At 41.5% G+C, this 22,011-nt stretch overlaps 2 protein-coding genes and 2 long non-coding RNA genes across 8 annotated transcripts; 1 reads left to right on the top strand and 3 right to left on the bottom strand.

Annotated features, from left to right (window-relative positions):
• The first annotated feature begins 215 nt into the window (after positions 1–215).
• msh2 (mutS homolog 2 (E. coli)) lies at positions 216–8,954 on the top strand. The gene is made up of 16 exons (XM_026314770.1): positions 216–1,132; positions 1,386–1,534; positions 1,630–1,914; positions 2,279–2,425; positions 2,654–2,803; positions 3,088–3,221; positions 3,420–3,619; positions 4,190–4,299; positions 4,417–4,540; positions 5,428–5,578; positions 5,684–5,781; positions 6,089–6,334; positions 6,791–6,995; positions 7,103–7,350; positions 7,692–7,867; positions 8,677–8,954. The coding sequence occupies exons 1-16, from the start codon at positions 925–927 to the stop codon at positions 8,851–8,853; spliced, it is 2,808 nt and encodes a 935-aa protein (XP_026170555.1). The 5' UTR covers positions 216–924; the 3' UTR covers positions 8,854–8,954.
• On the bottom strand, positions 1,774–5,123 carry LOC113135118 (uncharacterized). Of its 2 annotated transcripts, XR_003296127.2 has the most exons (5): positions 5,080–5,123; positions 4,198–4,284; positions 3,468–3,629; positions 3,018–3,192; positions 1,774–1,905 (listed from the first exon to the last, which is right to left on the bottom strand). It is a non-coding gene; the product is annotated as an uncharacterized LOC113135118 (long non-coding RNA). The 2 variants fall into 2 exon arrangements; XR_003296126.1 differs by lacking the exon at positions 5,080–5,123 and having other exon boundaries at positions 3,018–3,165; positions 4,198–4,336.
• Positions 7,699–8,811, bottom strand: LOC113135119 (uncharacterized). Its single transcript, XR_003296128.1, has 3 exons — positions 8,666–8,811; positions 8,420–8,500; positions 7,699–7,835 (listed from the first exon to the last, which is right to left on the bottom strand). It is a non-coding gene; the product is annotated as an uncharacterized LOC113135119 (long non-coding RNA).
• Positions 8,955–9,752: 798 nt separating the features above from the next.
• Positions 9,753–20,333, bottom strand: fbxo11b (F-box protein 11b). 4 transcript variants are annotated; one of them, XM_026314771.1, is made up of 22 exons: positions 19,994–20,333; positions 18,718–18,881; positions 18,474–18,555; positions 18,109–18,253; positions 17,891–18,020; positions 16,868–16,951; positions 16,618–16,750; positions 16,356–16,462; positions 15,507–15,618; positions 14,520–14,626; positions 14,275–14,412; positions 13,973–14,190; positions 13,600–13,780; positions 13,348–13,470; positions 13,151–13,236; positions 12,941–13,017; positions 12,699–12,842; positions 12,373–12,483; positions 12,167–12,274; positions 11,974–12,082; positions 11,431–11,529; positions 9,753–11,238 (listed from the first exon to the last, which is right to left on the bottom strand). In XM_026314771.1, the coding sequence occupies exons 1-22, from the start codon at positions 20,079–20,081 to the stop codon at positions 11,109–11,111; spliced, it is 2,676 nt and encodes an 891-aa protein (XP_026170556.1). In that variant the 5' UTR covers positions 20,082–20,333; the 3' UTR covers positions 9,753–11,108. The 4 variants fall into 4 exon arrangements, with proteins under 4 accessions (XP_026170556.1, XP_026170558.1, XP_026170559.1 ...); XM_026314773.1 differs by having other exon boundaries at positions 18,109–18,250; XM_026314774.1 differs by having other exon boundaries at positions 18,495–18,555.
• Between the last annotated feature and the right edge of the window lie 1,678 nt (positions 20,334–22,011).

Here is a 22,011-nt window from a genome sequence, read left to right as displayed (position 1 = left end):
GCAGTAGTTTCACATACTTAATATCATCAATCAAAGTGGGTCTTTCTCTTTGTAGCTGAGTGACAATAAATGTGGTTTATTAAGAAGTGACAATGCAATTGCAAGTCAAAATGAAATGCAATTGATTTTGCTTTAATTTATCATTTTTAATCGATATAAGTCAAACTGCAATTAGTATTGAGTTGCCACCTTGCATAGCCTACTGAATTTTCAGTTACACAATGATTTTTTAAATGACCTGACAATATTGTACATTGAATTGCCAAATGAATATAGGGGCTAACGTCCATAGGTTAGTACTCTGAAAAGCACAACCAGAAACCTTTTTTCTAAAGATCATCTGACATGGCTGAGAATGGACATGCATTATTTAATTAGCTAATACTCTGAAATAACACACTGATTTATATAACACACCCTCACTCATAATCCACACTCTCTCACATGCCTGTATAGACACACAGTTGACGATGGAAGAAGAAAGAGTGTCATCTTGGTTTGACATTTCATGACCTGCTGTTTCACATTAATGGAGCAGCTTTCTTAGGATTTTTCCTAGATGCGTGGGTTGTAACAAATCCACATTTTCTACCCTTAAATCAACAGAACTGTTTCAGTGCGGCTTTTTTTTTTTTTTTTACATTTTTATACAACATATAAATTGTTTTAAGGACAAAGCTACCTTTATGCAACTTTATGGTACCCAGTGTTCCTACAAGAGAGGATGCTTTAAAACTTCAACATAAAATATAAATGAACCAAATAAATAAATTTAAAAAATGCAAAAATCATATTTATTTAAAGTTTTTTTTTTAAAATCATTTTGTCCACCTTGACGGCGGCTGGGCCCGTTTCCATGGGAACCCGTCATGATGAGAACGTAATTTCCTGTTTGGGGTACGTTGGTTGGCGGGAGATTCCAGCATGGCGGTGCAGCCGAAACAAAACCTGTCTATGGACAGCGCAGCCGAACATGGCTTTCTAAACTTCATTTTCTCCATGCCGGAGAAACCGGACACTACTTTCAGAATATTTGACCGTAACGACTACTACACCGTGCACGGGAAAGACGCCATATTTGCGGCGAAAGAAGTTTTTAAGACGAACGGGGTCATCAAATATCTGGGCTCAGGTTAGCTAGCATCTGCAGTGTAGCTAAGTGCGTAGCGTGCTCAATATTGTAGACAGGTTTGGTTTGCTGTTAGCAGCGTGCATGACGTTACATACCGCTATGTGTCATGTTTAAAGAAGAGCTACGTTATTGTTATGTCTAGAAACACACAGCTCTGCTCTATTCGCGGTTTTCATCAGTACCTGTGAAAACTTAACACTAACGTGGAGCCCCGAGGTTATTTCTGCTGTTAAAGTGGTTGTGTTGTTAACAGGGAGTCGCAGGCTGGAGGGTGTGGTTCTGAGTAAGCTGAATTTTGAAGCCTTCGTGAAAGACTTGCTGCTGGTGAGGCAGTACAGAGTAGAAGTGTACCGGAACCACAGCAAGAGCAGCAAGGAACATGACTGGAAGATCGAGTACAAGGTAGAGGATTATCGGCTACATCTGTTTAACTGTAAAATAAAAATGTGCTATAAACTGTTGTTGTCGTCCATCTCGTCCATTTCCTCCAAACGCAGGCCTCACCAGGAAACCTGACTCAGTTTGAGGAGATTCTGTTTGGTGGTGGAGCGGGAGCAGAGGGTTGTGCAGGAGTCGTGGCTGTGCGGTTTGCTACAGGAGCTGATGGACAGCGCGTGGTCGGGGTCGGATATGTGGATGCAGCGCAGAGGACCATGGGAGTGTGTGAGTTTCCAGACAATGAGAACTTCTCCAACCTGGAGTCCCTGCTTGTCCAAATCAGTCCCAAAGAGTGTCTCTTATCCCAGGGTGAAGCCAGCACTGATGGGAATAAACTGCGAGAGGTATGTTCAGTTCAGTTAAAGCAGCTTTAGTTGTCATTTTCCCACCCGACAAATACAAAGTTAATAGGAGTACAAAGGTAAAACACAGTGTTAATATACAATCAAAGGCTACAAGCTTAAAATATATGGAATAAATGCATAAATTAATGAATCCTTTAAAGCATCAACTGGGACATTTTACATTTCATGACATTCAAACTTTCTTGGTTTGTTGTCTTGCTAATGAAAAATCATGTAGATAGTTACTGATAGTTGAGGAATTTACTGTTTGAGTTTCCTACTAATTGTTGAGCCCTATGTAGCATAAACCACTTGTTAACTGTGTAAAGAAAAGTGCAGTTGTTATAACTGTATGTCTGTGTAGGTGGTGCAGCGTGGTGGCATGTTGGTCTCCGACAGGAAGAGAGTAGAGTTCAACAGCAAGGACATGGTCCAGGATCTCAACCGGCTGCTCAGAGCCAAGCGAGGAGAGACTGTGGCCAGTAACACACTTCCTGAGCTGGACAAGCAGGTGAACAAAAGAACAAGCTTCCTGATGTTTGGCCACACACATGGATACCTAAATAAACCTGATCTGAAGGATGTTATAGAAAGTTACAAACTGACCATTAGTGTAACAAATGACATTCATTTTAATTTTGAAAAGGTTAGGAATCAGATTAGCTTTTAAACTGTGCATGTAAGTTTTGTCCTCGAAAAGGTCACTATGTTAAAGCAGAACATCTCTGTGTGGTTTCAGGTGGCTATGTCGTGCTTGGCCGCAGTGGTGCGCTTTCTTGAACTGCTCTCTGACGAGTCCAACTTCAATTCCTTCAGACTGGTCAGTCTGGACCTGGGTCAGTACATGAGGCTGGACAACGCTGCCGTCAGGGCTCTTAACCTCTTCCAGGTCGGTGACAGAGACCAGGTCACAGGAGCTCACATAGTTTCCCAATAAATCATAGTTCACTCTTCCTTTGAGAGGTCATTAGAAGACCTGTACCACTCTCACATGACTACATGTGAATTCATTCGTGAAGTGGGTGGTCGAGGTCTTCACAAATATAAAATTACAACTAATGCATTAATAAATTAGTTTTACTGGTTCTGGTAGGCAACTTTACCTTTATCTTGGGACTGAGCCAGGTCATCCATTTCCGCGTGTCCAGCTTTAAAACGTGTTGTTTCCTAAAGGGTTCACCTGACGACACGAGTGGAGCTCATTCATTGGCCGGTCTGTTGAACAAGTGTCGTACGCCGCAGGGTCAGCGACTGGTCAACCAGTGGATCAAACAGCCACTCATGGACAAAGCCAGAATAGAAGAGAGGTAATACAATAAATCTTTCTGCAGGAGCAATCCCTATCATTCGTGTCATATTTACATGTTATCACATTGTCATGTACAAATAATTTAAGCTTATAAACATAATTTATCCAAAGTTAAATACCTGACAGCCTTTGGATAGATACTCAAAATCTGCTATGAACATTTATAACACACTGAAAAAAATGTGTGTGTGTGTAGATTGGACCTGGTGGAGAGCTTCGTGTGTGACTCTGAGCTCAGGCAGACCTGTCAGGAGGATCTGCTGCGACGGTTTCCTGATCTTCACCGTCTGGCCAAGAAGTTCCACCGTCACACTGCAACACTGCAGGACTGCTACCGCGTGTACCAGGCCGTGAGCCAGATCCCTGCTCTCATCACAGCCCTGGAGAGATATGCGGGTACACGGAGCTGTTGTAGATACATACAGATCAAGAGTTAGATGAGACAATCTGCATATTCACATTTGTTTACTAAATATGGAGCTAAGCTTAGCATAGCTCAACATGCAGACCTTAAGCACCTGATTTACCGATGCTATTCTGTCTTATTCACACTGCACAAATTGCAATCATGTCACAAAAGACTTGAAATTTGTCACGAGTTTATGATGCTAAGCATATCTATCAACACGAGTGGAGGCTTGAACAAGCTGTTCTGGTTTCAAGGAAAAAGGTAATTTTTGCACAATAGAGCTATTTGTCAATGTTTCAAATATGCTACAGCAAAGTGATCATATGACTGTTAGTTAAGGCACACATGTTAAAGTAAGGAAACATGATTAAGCCACTTGAGGCAATTATGTTAACGCTAGGGAATCATATGATTAGCTTGAGGATAAACATTTTTTATCCTTAAATTTCTCTAACAGCATACTACTTGCTTTTAGCTTCCTTAACTTTCTACATAGGTTACATGACCTATCCTAGTCATATTGAATGGTGTGTGTGTGTATTTTTTTTTTTTTGCAGGGACTTACCAGGTTCTGTTGGAGGCAGTGTTCCTCTCTCCTCTCAGAGACCTTCAGACTGACTTCACCAAGTACCAGGAGATGATTGAGACGACCCTGGACATGAACCAGGTTCTTTCTTAAGAATTTCTTTACATGTGTAAATTGTAAGGCTGTTGTTTGGTGTTTTATGTTTACCAATTATCAGTTGTACATGCTGTTTACTAGTATGTTGTATGTTACATTTAGATTGACCACCATGAGTTCCTGGTGAAGGCATCATTTGATCCTGTGTTGAGTGAACTGAGAGAAAAGATGGACACACTGGAAAAGAGCATGCAGGCAGTGCTGAGCAGTGCAGCCCGAGAACTTGGTGATTAGTGTATAAACACACAAATACTTGTATAACAGGCTTCTATTAATCTAACATCGATATCTGTGTCTTAATGCTGCATTTTAAGGGCTTGATTGCATGTGTGTCTGCTGATGAGTTTTTTTTTAAAGTTGTGGTGTGATAGAAATGCCAAATTAAGTTAATTATACCATGCAGTCACCATGTGCTTACACATTTCTCTGAATGTGATAAATTCCTCTAGTAGAAAGGGTGCAGTTAAGGTCTGTCTGAACGTCTGCCTCAACCACAAGATAAAATCTACCTGCCTAATACTGTGTATGTCCCCTATGTGCCAACAAAACAGCTCTGACCCTTCACAAGACCTCTGGTGTTCTCTGGTATCTGAAGCTCCAGTGTTAGCAGCAGCAGGGTAGTTACTTTAAACTACTGCAGCCATGCAACCATCATTATCATCTGAGACATTCAATTATCAATGGTGTAACTAGGTAGCCAAACTGAAGACAAAGATCTGGCTCTGGTCTTCTGACCTATAGTCATGTGCATTCGTAAAGACTTACAGAAGGCCAAACTGAGTGTTCTCAGCCAGAGGAGTAGATAGAAGAGCCTGGACATTCAGGAGAAACTCGGAGTAGATCCACTGCTGCTGCCTGTGAAAGGACACCGCTAGAGGTAGTTTGAGGATCTGGCTAGATGCCTCCTGGATACCTTTCTGTTGAGGTGTTCTGGGCACATCCAGCTGGGTGGAGAACCTAGGCTTGACCCAGAACACGCTACCGGGATTATTTATCCCATCAGGCTTGGACTGCCATGGGATTCCTCAGGAAGAATCTGTAGAATATTTGTATGAATCTTTGGATATTGTTTGAATGTCAGTTTGAGGTAATTGCAGAAACTTTGTGTTTCAGGCCTGGATGCTGGTAAGACTGTGAAGCTGGAATCAAACGCCATCCTGGGTTTTTACCTGCGGGTCACCTGCAAGGAGGAGAAGAGTCTGAGGAACAACAAGAAATTCAGCATGTTGGACGTGCAGAAGAATGGCGTGCGCTTCACGAACAGGTCTGTCTCACTGTCACACAGGCTCAGTGTTGACCCCTGATAATCCTGCTCTTCATGTCAGCTGATGGTCTGCACTCTTGCATGTGCACTTTCACATGTCTACAGTAAGCTGAGCTCACTGAATGAGGAATACACCAAGAGCAGAGAGGAGTATGAGGAGGCCCAGAACGCCATCGTCAAAGAGATCATCAGCATCGCCTCAGGTGAAGAATTTTCTCAAATGATGCTCACTGTCTCGAAACCGTGGCATTGATTTGACAGCCGTAAGAAATTATGTCTGAATTCCATGGAAATTATGCTCTCACAATTGGAATGAATCTGTCTTATGTGACCTTTAGTAATTGATTTCATTCAATCTTTTTTACAAATGTCAGTAAACTGTTGGGCACTTTGAATTTTTAATTTGTAGTGTAATTGTAGTCACATGGCTTCTTTAGTCATTCCTTGAGGCAGCACATGCTGCGCTCTCCTGTGGTAATTCTTTTCAAGTGTTGAACTCTGACCCGTCAGGTTATGTGGACCCCCTCCAGACACTGAGCAATGTGATAGCCCAGCTCGATGCGGTGGTGAGTTTCGCTGTGGTGTCCGTCTCTGCTCCTGTGCCGTACGCCCGGCCTCGCATCTTAGCCGACAGTTGTAGGCGTATGGAGCTGCTACAGGCCAGACATCCGTGCATGGAGACAGACGCAGACACCGCATTCATACCAAACAACATCACTTTCATCCAGGGAGAGAAGAGCTTCTATATTATAACAGGTGAAAAGCATCGACACTCTTTCAAAGTAAAATATCCAGAGTTTCAAACACCTGCATTGTAAGTAAATATGAGACTTAGAGTTTTCAGAAACACAAATGCTGAACTGGGTCCAGTGAAGTTGTGATCCAGCAGCTGCCTACACACATTTTTCATTCATTAATCCCATCCATTCAAACATCAGTTATGCAACAGTGAGTGTAGTGAACCACCAGATGACACTTTGCTATTTACTGTCATTGTCAGATGTGATGGAACAGGAAGGAGGACAGCACAATATCAGTTTTAGTTCTGGACTTTAGGCTATTTTATAATGAATTGGTCTTCAAACTATGAAAATAAGAACCAAGGTGTTGTAGACAGTGTGTCTGAACAGGTAAACTGATGGGAAACCCCAGCTTACAGACAAATTGTCCTTCACTAACACATAATAATTTGCACAACTCTGTTGTCTACAGGACCAAATATGGGTGGCAAGTCAACATTTATCCGGCAGGTGGGCGTGATTGCTCTAATGGCTCAAATCGGTTGCTTTGTGCCATGTGAGAAGGCGGAGCTTAGCCTGATTGACAGCATTCTAGCCAGGGTGGGAGCAGGAGATAGCCAAGTGAAAGGAGTGTCCACCTTTATGTCTGAGATGCTGGAGACTGCTGCAATTCTGCGGTAAGAACAGCAACCATTAAGACACGCCCACACACAAAAGTGTACCTACATCGTACCTAAAGACAAGTCACACAAGCCTGGCTTCAACATCCATGTCATATCTGCAGCTCAGCCACAGAGAACTCGCTCATCATAATCGATGAGCTCGGCAGAGGCACGTCCACATACGACGGCTTTGGTCTGGCCTGGGCCATCAGTGATCACATCGCCTCCAAGATCAGCTGCTTCTGTCTGTTTGCCACTCACTTCCACGAGCTGACGGCACTGGCAGCACAGCAGCCCACCGTGCACAATCTGCACGTCACTGCCCTGACCTCCCACAACACGCTCACCATGCTGTACAGAGTAAAACCAGGTCAGCATACAACACACTGCTAGACACTGTATAGGATTCGGCTCGTGTTAAAGGCTGCTGTAAATGTTATTTGCCACCAGATGTCACTGGAGTTGATTTGCAAAAAGGTTCATATTTATTTTCAGCACAAAAAAGGAAATGCCCAGAGTTTATTTTTGATATTTTCACTTTTGCTACTTTAATCTTTTTTTTTTTTTTTTAAAATCTGTATTAATTTCAGTTGTTTCAGCAGTAATAACACTAGTTTACGTATACTGTGATAATGCTTTAAACTCAGTGTTTGTATTTAGGAATAGCAATGTGATAAAATTCTCCAAACTGATGAGGGCCCATGTGTTCAGGTGTGTGTGACCAGAGTTTTGGGATCCACGTGGCCGAGTTGGCTTGCTTCCCACCATCAGTGGTAGCCGCAGCGAAGGAAAAGGCAGAAGAGCTGGAGGAGTTTCAGGAACCTGCGGGACAGAACCTGGACCAGGAGGAAGAGCCTGAGGCCAAGAGACGACGGACCAACAAACAAGTAAGGATCCACTTTCCTCTTTAACCTAGATAGATGATACTGTTGTTACACTGTTGTCACAGTTTGAGTAATTTCTAAGCAATATACAAAAGTATACTACACGCTAATGTTAAATATCTGCTCACAACTGTAACTCATAAGTGGAAGTGTACTCATATACCTAAAGAATGAGCAATAATACAGTAAAACGGCCGTAATAATTTAAGAGGTTTTTAAAATGGGGGCACAAAGGGAGGGAGATGTGAGGAATTTCAATTAAGGGACTTAAAAATACTCTGTGATCTTGTAACAATTTTTACTGTTGTGGAACAGTCAAATCTGAATACTCGCATTTTTTAGATTGTGACTTAGAAATCACGGATTCAGTGGCTCTTCATACATTTGCAGAACGTGCTGAAGAATCATATTAATCACAGTGCTAAAATGATCCAGTGATCCATGGATACACTGCAAAGATGAGCTGTTAGTGGTTAATTCAGGGTACTTTTAGTGATGAGGATATATAGACAAACAAGTCTCCATATATGTATGGTCCACAGCCAAATAACTGACCTCTCACTTCCTGTAAATATCCCGTAGCATCGTGGGAGCTGTAGTTCCAAAACCTGGAGCATGAACTTCATCATTGGGGGTCTGACAATGTTAAAGTAGTACAGTGCTAAATTGGTGAAGCAGTACATAAAGTACACATAAAGTCACTACAGAGTAATTTAAAGAGGAAATGTCCATATCAGTTTCAAATAGTTAATTCTACAACACAAGGAAAGCTGACCTAGGCTTGTTAGACTTATGGACTACCTGTGCTTCAGGTGGGAGAAACCCTGATCCAGGACTTCTTGGAGAAGGTGAAATCACTTCCAACTGCCACCATGAGTGAAGAAGAGGTGAAGGAAGAGCTCAGCAGAATGAAGCAGGAACTGCTCGCCAAAAACAACACGTACATCGCAGAGATCCTTGCACGATGTGGTCCTGTAAGAACTGCTTGATTTCTAGATTGACATGTATCAGCTCAGCACAGGTTACAGTTCATATATTGTAGGCAAACACTAGAGTTCTCAAATTGTGTAGCTATGGTAAAGATAGATTTCAGTTTTTTTTTTTTTTTTTTTTAAAAACATGCATGACGTGTGATATGAGATCAACTCATGTACCTGTTCCTAAAACTGTATCTGTGTAACGTTTGTGATTAAAGATACTTACTTGACTGTACTGCAGTGTAAGTCCACAGGTTGTCAATATTAGTGGAAAGTACAGCACAAAAACAGAGGACATTTTTAACTACACGGAAATGTAAAGCAGCTACAATTATTTAACTTGCTTCATGTATTACTGATTTGTTAGATGTAACTTTGAAAATCAGTTTTAAATGATTGGTCAATCAAATAATCTGGCAAAAATCTGAATCACTTCTAAAGTCAAACATGAATATGAGCTTATTTACAATCTGACTTTCTTTAAGATCAGTCAAAAACAAGGCATTTACTGGCATGCTTTTGTTAAGCAGCTTTTGAACATTTAAAATCTGTTTCATATTAAGCAACTCCACCCCTGCAATCAATGTATGGCAGCACAATTCAACATCGGCTATTCTCAAAGACTGAAAACTAATTAGTATTATCTGATAGAAGTGACCTTTGGCAAACCTAAGTGATGCTGTAAAATAAATATCATCCCAAAAGATCACCAGCTGTTACAGATGAATAATGCAGAGGCCATTTTTCAATGATAGTAGTTGCTGTTAGAGCCCAGAGAATCAGAGCAGCTAGTCTCAAGTGATCAATGTTTTACCTTCAAAACAAGATTTGGGAGAATGTGAGCAGCATTTTTTGACAGCAATTCTGTCAAATCCATTTTATAGCCAGTGAATTTAAAAGACAGACACCTGTGATCTAATAAAGTTTTATTTTCTTAGAAATGGCCAGTTTCCGGTTTTCTTTTTTTGTCTTTCTAAGAAAGTATACCCCTTTTTGAATTCCAACTAGCATCTACATAATGGTTATTGAATACTTCACAATATATTAAGTCTAGATGTTATGGTACATGCATACAATTCAGGCTGCATGAGGAGCCACAGTCACCACGATACACGGGGGAGAGAGGGGGGACGACAGGGTGGGGGGTACTGCAGACTGACTCTTCAGTTCCAGTTAAAGGAGCTCTGATGCCTCCTATTGAAACCCTCTCCACAAAACACTGACTGCATCAAATTATAAACATATGCGCGCACACACACACACAACTTTCACTGTACACAACACACATTTATACACATACATACACACACACACACACACACCTTTATACAACTGTGGAGCCTCTCCGCTTGCCATTTAGCCGATATACTGGAGAGGGTTTTTAGTGTTTAAACATGATTCTCTTTCACAGAAAGAATTTCACCACTGGAACATCTGAGTTTCTGCAGTTTGTTGGGGGGGAGGAGGGATGCTAACCAAGAAAAATAATAATTATAATATATAATAAAATAAAAGACATTCAAATACAGTCAGCTCTTTGCTTGAAAATACAAAACTACATGAGAAAGCATTGAAATAAAATCCATTGACCAGAACATATTTAAAAAAAAAAAAAAAAAAAAAAAAAAAAAAAAAAGCCGAAGTGCTCCATCACACGCACGCACACACACGCGCGCGCACACACTCACATTCTCTGTCACTCAGTAACTCTCACACGCATACACACAATCTTGCACTTTATCCACACATAACAGAGCAACTTTTGCCCATCTGTTACCTACTTACAACTGCCTGGGCAGCCAATGGGGGTGGCAGCTGCAGGGAAGCAGGAAGTCTTTGACAGCAGTTCTTGTGAAGTGGGCCAGGAGAAAGAATCGACACCGGGGTATCTTTGCTGTCGAGGGCGCACAGACTGCCAGACAGCCCCTCTGCATAGCCCTTCTCTTCCCATCTGCTCTTTGTCTATAGACTGCAGTAAGAAATACTCCAATGAGGAATCTCTTGTGGCTGTTCTGTCAGTCAACTCAGCTCTGCTGCTCCCTCTGGAGGTCTACCTCTGCTGCAGCAGGCAGGAAGCTGCTTCCTCTGCAGCCTCTTTCACCTCGATCCCATCTGAGAGCGCCGCAATCACAGAGTCTCTCTGGGTCCTTATGGCTGCAAGTGGATGTTTGTATGTAACCGTGTATGTGCATGTGTATGTGTGTGCATCTGTGTGCAATGTAACGTGTTTGGATGCTTATGTGAGAGTGTAACTCTAATGGATGACTTCAGTTATGTTGCAGCGTGTTGGACTCGATGGGTGGCGCTGAGTCATACAGAGTGTCTGTATCATGTGTGGGCTCTCCGGCCAGTGTGCACGGGTTGGACAACGTTCCTGCCCCACAATCGCAGAAAAACCTGAAGGGAACAGGCACCAGCGATGAAGAACCAGTCAACACAAAATGTCAAACACACATGTATCAAAAGATTAAGTTAGAGGTTGCATTTTCAGATCATCAAATCCAAAGATAGGATTTTCAATTTTCTCTATTAAAAATGGACCCGTAGTAAACATAGATCTTAATTATGAGTCAGGTACTAAAGACTCACCGATCGTGCCGTATAAACTCTACATCATGCCCTTGGTGGCATTTTTTGATACAGTTTACACAGATAGCATTCCTATCTGTTGTATTACAGGTGTGACATCTGCAGAGATAAAAGATAAAACAAGTTCATTTATACAACAAACTGGAGAAAACAAAAGCAAGGACCAATGTTCAAATAGGACAGCTCCTTATGTGTGACATCTGACCTTTACTAATTAAATATTTCCATATTACAATTTCTGGAAAAAAAAAAAAAATCTGAAGTAGAGGTGTAACCAACATGGATAACTCTGCCATTACTCTTCTAAAACCCAAAGTGACATCGTCAAGCTGCAACCAACAGTCCTCAACACAAACATTTTCCCGGATAACCAACAGATGTTCAATTCAGCATCACATAAAACAAGGAAGAGCAACAAATCTTCACAACTGGACTAGGTAACATTTGGAGGTCTTGCTTTGAAAGTTAATAGAAAAAGCTGCAAATTATTTTTGTGTAAACAGCTCTACTGAAATGTACCAGAATCTTATTCTGATGGTTTACCTGTAGAAGTCGTGCATGGGGTAGCTGGTGTAGCTGGAGATCTTGTAGAGACACTGTCCTCTGCTCACTGCCTTCTCAATTGCATCCTGGTTATTCAGAATCTTATTATCTGACAGAAAATGAATAGAAAATGATCAGTGGAGGGTTGTTGTAGAACAGATAGCACGCTTTTACCCAGACTGGACTAAGCTACCTTTCATGGTGACGTTGACTCCTGAGGCCAGAAAGAGACCCCCAAAGCGATTGTTGAAGATCTGGTTGCCCTCCAGTGTGGCTGTGGCATGGTTAGTGATTTCAATACCTGGATAAGAAAAAGAAAATCATGCTATCTGAAGCAAAACTGAGATGCTGGTTGTGTTCCTAGAGTTAATTTAAAAAATAAAATAAAATAAATCTGACCTGCAGCAAATCCGTCAAAAATGCGGTTCTTGCGAAGTATTGGATGGCTGTTGGTGCTGATCAGGACACCAGCCTGAGCGTTCCTGAAGATGTCATTCTCTTCCAGCAGACCTACACAGAAAAGATTTCACTATGCAACTTCATAATCACAGGGAATGAAAGGTACCAGTTGCCTTTCCTTTAGCATGTGAACCTATATGCTCATTCAGTGAGCATCCTTTCATACAACAAACTGCTAAAAGAAATCTTTAAAGGCTGTGTCATGGTTTTCTAAATTATCTAACGGTTTTATTTTGACAAAGATCTTGCAGAGTGTTCTACTGCACCTCTGCCTCCATTGAAGATACAAATGCCTCCATCTCTGCCATCATGAATCTTATTTCTTCTCAGTGTGGGGTTGCTGTCCGTCTTTATCCACACTCCAGCCATGGCATTGTCAAAGATCTCATTGTCCTCGATGAAGCCCAGACCTGTTACATTACGTCACAGCAGGATTAAACTCAGAAATACACAAACACGACATACGACACAAAGTGCTGAAAAAAAAAAACAAAAAAAAAAAACAGACCTGAGTTGTAGACTAAAATCCCTCCGTTCTGGCCTCCCCATATCTTGTTGCGTCTGATCTTTGGGTTGCTCCCCGTCCTGTGAAGATTCAACAAGTTATTCGAACCAAGTGAAAAGACAGAAAGTGATGTGCTAAAGCTTTTACACAGAATCCTATGGCTTAAAAAAAAGACTTGTCTCATATACACTGCTGAAGGAGGATCAGTGTTACCTTATCTGTACACCAGAGTACATATGATTGTAGATGTCATTGTCTTCCAACACTCCATGTCCATTGTCATAGAAATACACACCAACCTAAAGAGAAAAAGATTATTGCATGGGAATACTAAGCAGTTTAAACACATAACGCTCCAACCAAAACCTGATGTCCTAAAAGGATTTTTGCATTAGCTGTGTCCCTATTACCTGTTTGCCACTGTGGATGCGATTCTTGCGGAGGACAGGTGTGCTGCCTGTGGTCACCCAAACCCCAGCCAGTGTGTTGCTGTAAACCTCATTCTCCTCGATCACCCCCTGGCCTTTCTCATGCTGAAACACAAAACAGGACCAACTGTCAAAACCTTTGATAGCGAGGGTTTGAACTCTGCAAACTATACACACCTACTTAAAATTTAAACCTAATACTGTACAGACTGGTAAACTGAAGAGCATATTTACCACGTAGATGCCTCCATGCTGTCCATCATGGATCTTGTTGTGCCGTACAATGGGGCAGCTGTTGGTTCGGATTTGGATTCCCGCCAAGGCGTTGCCATAGATATCATTATTCTCTATCAAACCCCGCCCATCACCAAATATGTACACTCCTCCTTGATTACCATTGAATATAGCATTTCCCCTGGATATCAAACAGACGAACAGTCACAATCTTGGAATAAAAATGCTCGGAGACAGAATGATGTTCGTGAAAAGATGCTGAATTCAAGTACAGTATATCTTATGGCCTACAGGCATATATGTTTTTTTTTTTTTTTTGATGGTCCATATCAATATTAGTCACGGTGACCTTTATGTTGCTCTTTGTGCTTACCGTATCGTTGGGTCACTGTTGGATGTGATCCACACACCAGCAAAGTTATTCGCATAGATTTTGTTCTCTATAAACTGTCCCCGCCCCTTCTCGTGGACGTAGATGCCTCCTGTTTGGCCATGGTGGATCTCACAACGGACTACCGTGGGATTGGCATAGGCCTTCACCTCAAAGCCCGCTATACGGTTTCTATGGATGTTACAGTTCTCAAAATAACCCTGAAACAGTAAAGAAAAGTGAGATGGTCCCTGATGTTCTTCAAGTGTGACGTGTATGACGTAACTTAGCTGAGGTGTAGTTACCATTCCATGATCAAAGGTGAACACGCCAACATCTCGTCCGTGGTGGATGTGGTTACGCCTAATGATGGGATTACCATGATTCTTCACCCAAATTCCTGCAAGCGCATTGTTACTGATTTCATTGTCTTCATAAATGCCCTGAAACAAAACACAAAACTTTAAATTAGAAAAGCTGGTATGAACATTTCTGTGTATGTTTTCACATTTACATCAAGCAATGAGTGCCACTTTTGATGGTATTTTACCTGTGCATGGTCTGTAATATACAGTCCTACGTTCTCACAGTCGCTGATGTTGCAGTGTTTGATGGTGGGACATGCTCCCTGGCCACTCACACACACAGCTGAACCCACTAAACAACAAGCAAGGGACACACTTCACTAAGTCTGCAGGTAACGGTCAGTTCTATTTGGTTAATTAAACAACAGTCAAACAAGCCAAGAGCATTCAATGTACTACAAAGAAAAATCAAGCAAATCATGACATTTGAGAGGATATAACTAGAGAAAACAATCTAAAATGATATTTTTATTAGTTACCGTAAAAGGTTATTAAAATTGTCATTCATTTTCTGCTGACTGACACAATTAACATTTCAGCACAACTGTACAGCTCCAGGCTGCTGTCAAGAATGTTTAAGCACCACTTAGCGTAGCGCATGCATGCATGCACAGTGGATATATGCACCCAAGTTCAAACAGTACTTCATATGTGGGTCAAACAACTGTATCACCTGGATACTGGAGTCATAGAAAAAATGTAAATGCACATAATTCACAAGATGACATTATGTGTAGTAACTAAAAAAGTAAACATGTTAACAACCAGGCAACACATACAAGAAAGTAATATTGGTATTTCAGCACTAGCACTCCTGCAATCCAACTGAACTGACAACCTCAATGGTTACAAGCGATGATGTTTAAGGTCCAAGACCCAAATGACAAATTTTGAATCTGATCCTAGGATGCAGGTTAAGAACAAAACGGTCGTTTAGTGACATCCCCAAACTAGGAACATTATCGATCCATAGAAACCTATGACTCTGAACAGAACAGATGGAACAAATACAATGTTAAATGAAACAATATAATAATTTGTAATGCAATTATTACATCTGTCAACATAGTGAACACTCATTTCAGTGGTTTTAGGGCTGTAAGCAACATAATAGCACACACATTTATTATTGCCTCCTTTAGTAACAAGTGGTCAGTGTGGGTGTGTGTTACCTGTGCATGTGGAACGGATGACGCAATAGTCTATGTTGGGGCTGCAGTTGACTGTGATCTCCAGACAGTGGTGGGCGTTATGGTGCTGTGCCGACTTGTCATCAGGATTAAACTGAGGAGAGAGGAGCAGCAGGTCAGACGGAGGCTGTGACAGGGACAACACACCATTTTCTGTCCACCCTCCACATGTATATTAGACTGTTCCTATTGGAGACACAGCTGAATAACTGTTAAACTGATATCATACAACACAAGCAACATACAATAAACAACAATTCACATGAAGCAAGATTGTTTTGTAATGAAAGACTGTCTCATAATTTACACAGTTGTAGCTGGTCTAACTTTCACACTAAACTTAAGTGTAATGTTCACACATCTGTCACATTGGTGTGAGTTACACTCTAAACAGATCATTTAGTCTGACTACATGCACCTGTCCACTGCCTAAGGTCTCAAATATAACACACAGTTGATTTATAATGTACCACTTTGCATTTTAAATCAGGTGATTAACAGCTAATCAGTAATCTATTCTAAGTTGAAACAACTGCACAACATCTACAACTGAAGCTTCTCTCAGACAAGTCCAATAAAGTCAAATGTTCATGTTGTATGTTGATCAAAGTGTCCCTTTCTAATCTCCAAACAGCTGATCACACTATTTGTATTTTTTATCAGGAGCCTATGAGCATTGGTACAAGGCCTATGTTTTTTTTTTTTTTTTACTCATTTGTGATACTTTCAGCATATTAAAAAAAAAAACAAAAAAAAAACCCTGGAGTCTTCCCCATGTATAAATAATAAATTACAGACTATGCTGGAGGTTAAATGAAGGCCTGCATTTACCTTGATGGTCATGTATCCCACGTATGCATCCTCTGAGCCCTCCATGAAGACAAACGTTGAGTCTCTAGTATTCTCTATGACCACCTTGTCTGATACTTTACCAGGAGCTGAGGGGAAAGTGCAGACCACTCATCAGCACCCTCATACATAGACACAAACACCATTGAATGTGCATCCCCATCTGCAGAGAGATTCTGATCGCTTGTGGCACCGGGATCAAGTTAATGTCTTAAGAGTTTTCCACTGAAGGTAACATGCTTACCTGCACCAATCATAGTGATGGGGGACTCGATATAAATCCACTCATCAGTATAGATGCCAGAGTGCACAAAGATTAGACCGTCAAAGTGGGCCTCTTGTACCCCACCCAGTGCATCCTCAATGGTGTCATAATACTGCAGGAGAAAGGCGCACTTTCAAGTGGATTACACTTCACCAGGGGACAGTTGTTATACCTAGTAAATACACCAGTACTGAAGGTTTTTTTCCTTCACAACAAGGTTTTCACTTACCAGCATATTCTCTCTGCCTTTGTATCTGCCAGGGTTACTGTAGAAATGCTCGGCAAAACCTGGTTTTACATGGGCACCTTTGTACTGAAACACAGAAACCACTAAGGTCAACATATGTTGCTGCTGATCGCATGAAATATTAACAAAGTCGTCATACAACCTGGACATTAAACTGTTGTCTTCAAGCAGCTCATTTAGCAAAACATTTGACACCAACATATCAGTTATTGTGACAAATCATTGCCTGTTGTATGTGTCTACTGACTGTGTACACTTCAGAGTGATTCATTTGTATTTTATTTTTAAAGGCCTGAAGAAAACACAAACATGAAAAAGATGCAACATTTGAAAAAGACTCAAAATCTTGATTCTCAAATCTCTTTACATCAATTACAATTTGATTACAAAAAAAAAAAACAAAAAAAAAAAACTACAACTTGTATGACCGTTTAAATGACTCACTGAATTTCACACTCATTAATAAAGCAAACATGTTTGCCTCCCAGCAGTAGTGTGAGGAGCTTTGATGAAGTTTAGCCTGGAGAGGCTCTAAATTGACATAATTAGATCATGTGAAATTCACAGTGTTGACTTAACATAGCCACAGAGCAGCACAGTGATCACTTTAACATATTAAACTACTCTGTTTACGGATAAACTGAAAGGATTCACTTTGAGAATGAATATTCGTGAAATGATGTATATGTGGCCAAAGAGAAAAAAATAGACAAAGAAATGTTTTGACAGCCACTGACAATAAAGACGCTGAGATTTCTCCCAGACAACACACACCAGGAAACAACTTTTGAAAAATGCTGATGTGAGTGGCTTGCTGGTTTTGCAGAAAAGAATGACATATTTAAAACAAGAGCACTTAGTAAAACCAAATTTCAAGTGAATTTTATTTGGCTTGAATTTTGTTTGACTTTTCAAAAGGTATTTAACAGACCCAGATAGGCATAAACACTACAAAATCTTATCTTATTTGCCATAATACATTAGAAACTTTGGAGACTAACATACCAGCTGTTGGAAGCTCTCCTTCCAGGGGTTTGGATGCTCATGCTCCTCAGGGCTGACCTGGTAGAACCTGCCTGGCTCAGGGTGCATCATGGGACGTGTGTACTCAAACACCTCCATGTATAAACGTTTCCTACAATATTATATATTGGACAGGCAGAATTTTAGTAGTCTTTTAATGACTGTGATAGAGGAGTTTCTGTATTTTCAGCAGCACTGACCAAAGGATGGGGTCGTTGGCTAGCTGGCTGAATCTCTTGCAGACACAAGCTGCCTGACAGAGGTCCTGTTCCAGTAAGTAGGAGAAGATCTTCAACACAACTTCGTCTGGAAGCTTCTGCTGCAGATATTGTTCTGCTGGGGCTGCTAAAGACACACAAACCACACATATGCTCACACTGTAAGCTTTAGGAAAAATCTTTCACTCCAAGTGCATGAAACTACGGTGTCATGTTATTAATGGACTGCAAAATTACAAGATTTACCAGCACACACAAGAAAAAAAAAAAAGAAAGAAATCAATCAATAATGACTGAACCAGAAAGGGAACACTCTCCTTGCCCAGCTGCAGAGATGTAACACACACCTGGCAGGTCGTGGCTCTTACCGGACACTCGTGCCCGCTTGGCTCGGTGGCCAAAGGCTTCTGTTGATGAAGTGGAAGCTCCCTGTAAAAGAGGGCAAACAGGATGTTAACTTCACCTTAAGATTCAGTGACTATGTAGACTATGTAACTGGGAAATTCACTACTCATTTTATTGGCCAAAATACTGAGATATTAAGCAAAATGCAGTGAAATATCCAGACAAACTCAAACATTTCAGTCTAACCTCCATTGGTCCCTTGCTGGGGCAGGCAGAGGCGGTGGCAGAGGCAGCAGTGGTTCTTTTGGGAAGCAGGGTTTTGCGCCGAAGCTGGTAGGGACTGTTCTGAGCTCCTGGGCCAGACTCCTCAATTGCCATCTCTGCTGCAGCGGCTGCAGGAGCCTCCTCATCTGGACAGAAGGGCAAACCAGATTTGTTGTACGGAGCAAAGATATGCAATTTTTAAGTCACTAGATATTTCTCCAAGAAACCCAATCATTTCCCCTTCATAGCTCATTTACACATCTACAATTTCTCCACTAACTGCACCAAACAACTAAACCACTGGCCCTTTCATCCTTCTTTCCCTTTGACACAATGGTGTGCATTCAGCTCACATGCTGTATACTCACTGCGCAGGCTGACAGGCACGGTAGTAGTTGGTAAGGCAGACAAAGGTTAGTAATTGATAATGCAGCCCCTGCAGCTTCACTACCAGTCTGTCATGTACAGCCAAACCCAGCTGATATCGGGCGATGTGCATGTGTAGAACCAGACTCATCTTTTACGGTGCTGTCAGATGAAGGGCCGCGTATGAAGTCGACGAGACGTGCGGCTAATGGCTAAAAACTGAACTGCGTAGCTGGCAAATGCGCGGTGTAAACAAATTGAGCTAGGGCCAGCAGGCACCGAGAACAAGGAAGGAGATATGGGTTAAATCTGCTGGGTACGCTAACGTCAAAATACCGCCCCGAGCACAGCAAACGTATACGGTGAAATCCTCCCGATCACACCGTCTCATCTATCACAGCTGATCTGTGTGGCCTCCGGTAGCTGCGTAGCTAGCCCAGCTAGCATTGCCCTTATTCGCTGCTAATGTTTTTGTTAACGTTACACCCCGAAAATGGCAGTCGCAGACTTACACCCCCAGAATCGGTCATGACAGCTGGGAAACTAAGAGTCCAGCAGACGGGGAGACAGAGTCAGGGCGCAGGAGGTCGATCCGTCTGCCCCCCAGCTGAGGTTTCCAGAATATGCAGCTACATACGCATTACGCTGGGCGAAGACAACCCCCAACCTCCACCGAAGCTAGCTAGCGGTATTAGCTAGCCCCGATCACTCAAGCCAAACAAAGCGCGGCCTGGCCTAAGCCACAGAGCAAGAAGCCTCGGGTTTTCCTGCCAAACCCGTCGCATTTTAGAGTCAAGAACAGGCCAGTGGGTCTACATGAGCACTATCTGAAGACTGTTGTCCCCTGGCACGGCTTCGTCTAAGACCAGTAGCCGACCGTGGCCTAGCTTACCTCTATCCCCGTTGTTCCGTTCGGGCTGCACCGGGCGCGGCCTCGACACTCGCCTGGGTCTCCGGTTGGTGGCTCTGACGGAGTTCATCAGGGGAGTTGGTTGTTGAAAATTACACCGCTATCCTCGACCGCCCGCGTCCAAATTTAGCCCTCGGCCTACACTACCACCCGGACAGCCTTCCTCCCAGACGCAACCAAACAGCTGCGATCAAAAAACCCGCTGGTATTTGGGGTGTAATCGCCTTTTTTCTCCGTGGTGTTACAGCTCCCCCCGGATCGCTGCTCAGTGCCAGCTCCGTCTCAGTCTGTAGCAGGAGGAGCCATTAACCCACACGGGAAACAATCGCGAGAAGAAAAAAATAAAAAAATAAAAAAAAATAGCTGAATGTCCGTCGGACCAATCACATTTAGCGGCTTATAAGCGCCTCCTACGACAGCCAATCAGGTGATCTGTACTAAACTATGTGACGACCCGTTCTGTTAGGGTTCGGGATCGGTCAAGCAGCGATTTTATCAATGCATGGACACACTAATGGACTCATCCAAATATCATGCTGCACACTCAGTCAGCAGTTTTCATGAATGCATGAGAGCTAATAAGGCTTCATGTTGGAGCAACTTGTAACCACATAGCCTGGGAATAGACCCGCATGTTCAAGCATTTCTACAAAAATAGAAAGTCACTATTGCTGAACTATTACCACTAATAAATGACCTTATATTTGTTGTTTTCCTATTTATTAAACATGCACGGATAAAGACAAAAGGGCCCGCTCATAGCAGAAAGTGAGAGAGACACAAAACGAGCACAAATGGTGTGTTGCATCTAATTAGTGTCGTTTTGTTTCTCCGTGGTCAGCTTGTGTCTTTTAACTTTACTCTTTGACATTTAGAGAAAAAATATTCACACTAATTTCACGCAGAGGCTCTGGTTCAATGCCCACACGGCCATAATCCACTGATGCAAATAATTATTATTTGCCATATATGGCGTTCTTGTTTACAGGAGCAAGACAAAATATGAAATGTAGACATCAGTAAATGGAATGAGAAAAACTAAAAATTAAAAGCCTTGTAAAGTTATTTATGCAATTCTATCCGCAGTGAATTTTTAATAGTCAAGTCAAGTACACAAAAAGGTAATACAGCCTATTTATTAACTGGGAACATTTCCAATTTTGCAATTTTCAGTGCAGCGTTCATGTTACTATTTATTAAGCAGTTCATATTTGGATTTTACTTCAATTGATATATTGATTATAATATAAATGTCCTTCAACACATGAATTCAGTCTTTAGCCTCCATTTTCTGTGACAAAGCAGATTACAGTCATTTTACAGCCCAGACACCCTTTAGGCCTACAGAAGGTTAGTGACAGATTTTGCCTGAGTAGCTTCTAAGAAGAATGTGGTCAATTAGTATCGTTTTCTGTAATTGGGCCACCAGAGGGCATTGTTTAGCTGCAAATAATGACACTATGATCTCAAAGTATTTGAGGACACAGTTACAACACTGAAATATTTTGTTGTGATTTTTACAAGGTTTACTCAGAGCTTATTCAATTTTCTTTCAACATATTGTGTTCTGTCTGGATAAGGCCTGTGTGTCGGAGCTTTTACCACAACATTTAACTAAAGCAGCAATTAGTCATTTTTGGTCATTTGCATAAACTTGCATAAACTTGCACTTCTGGTTAGGTGCTAACTGCATTTCGTTGCCTTGTAACTATGTGCAATGACAATAAAGTTGACTCTAATCTTTCTAATCTCTCAAAATAGGTATGATTGCCATTACAGCACAGCACAGAAATGAGTAATCCCTTGATTCATTTTTAGTGCTTGGAAAAAAATAATGAAGGTAAACACATATATTGTATATGTGAAAAATATGCAGCATATGCAGGATATTATTCAATGTTTTTTTAACAGTCATAACACAATTCTGGGATAAAGTAGAGTCTGGAAATTTTGCTGGTTGTTTCTTATTACTTAAACTTTTTTTTTTTTTTTTTTGATAG

Source organism: Mastacembelus armatus, chromosome 19, assembly GCF_900324485.2.
Source record: "Mastacembelus armatus chromosome 19, fMasArm1.2, whole genome shotgun sequence".
Lineage (NCBI taxonomy): Eukaryota > Metazoa > Chordata > Actinopteri > Synbranchiformes > Mastacembelidae > Mastacembelus > Mastacembelus armatus.
This window is presented reverse-complemented; position numbering and strand designations above follow the sequence as displayed.

What these genes read in the sequence shown, in the direction of transcription:
- msh2 (XM_026314770.1), top strand. Translation starts at nt 925, where the DNA reads ATGGCGGTGCAGCCGAAACAAAACCTGTCTATGGACAGCGCAGCCGAA. An exon ending in AAAGCCAGAATAGAAGAGAG is followed by an intron (nt 3,222 to 3,419) that starts GTAATACAATAA and finishes GTGTGTGTGTAG; the next exon opens with ATTGGACCTGGTGGAGAGCT. An exon ending in GGCGTGCGCTTCACGAACAG is followed by an intron (nt 5,579 to 5,683) that starts GTCTGTCTCACT and finishes ACATGTCTACAG; the next exon opens with TAAGCTGAGCTCACTGAATG.
- fbxo11b (XM_026314771.1), bottom strand. Translation starts at nt 20,081, where the DNA reads ATGAACTCCGTCAGAGCCACCAACCGGAGACCCAGGCGAGTGTCGAGG. An exon ending in CATCCGTTCCACATGCACAG is followed by an intron (nt 14,627 to 15,506) that starts GTAACACACACC and finishes CTTGTTGTTTAG; the next exon opens with TGGGTTCAGCTGTGTGTGTG. An exon ending in GCATCCACAGTGGCAAACAG is followed by an intron (nt 13,237 to 13,347) that starts GTAATAGGGACA and finishes TTTTCTCTTTAG; the next exon opens with GTTGGTGTGTATTTCTATGA.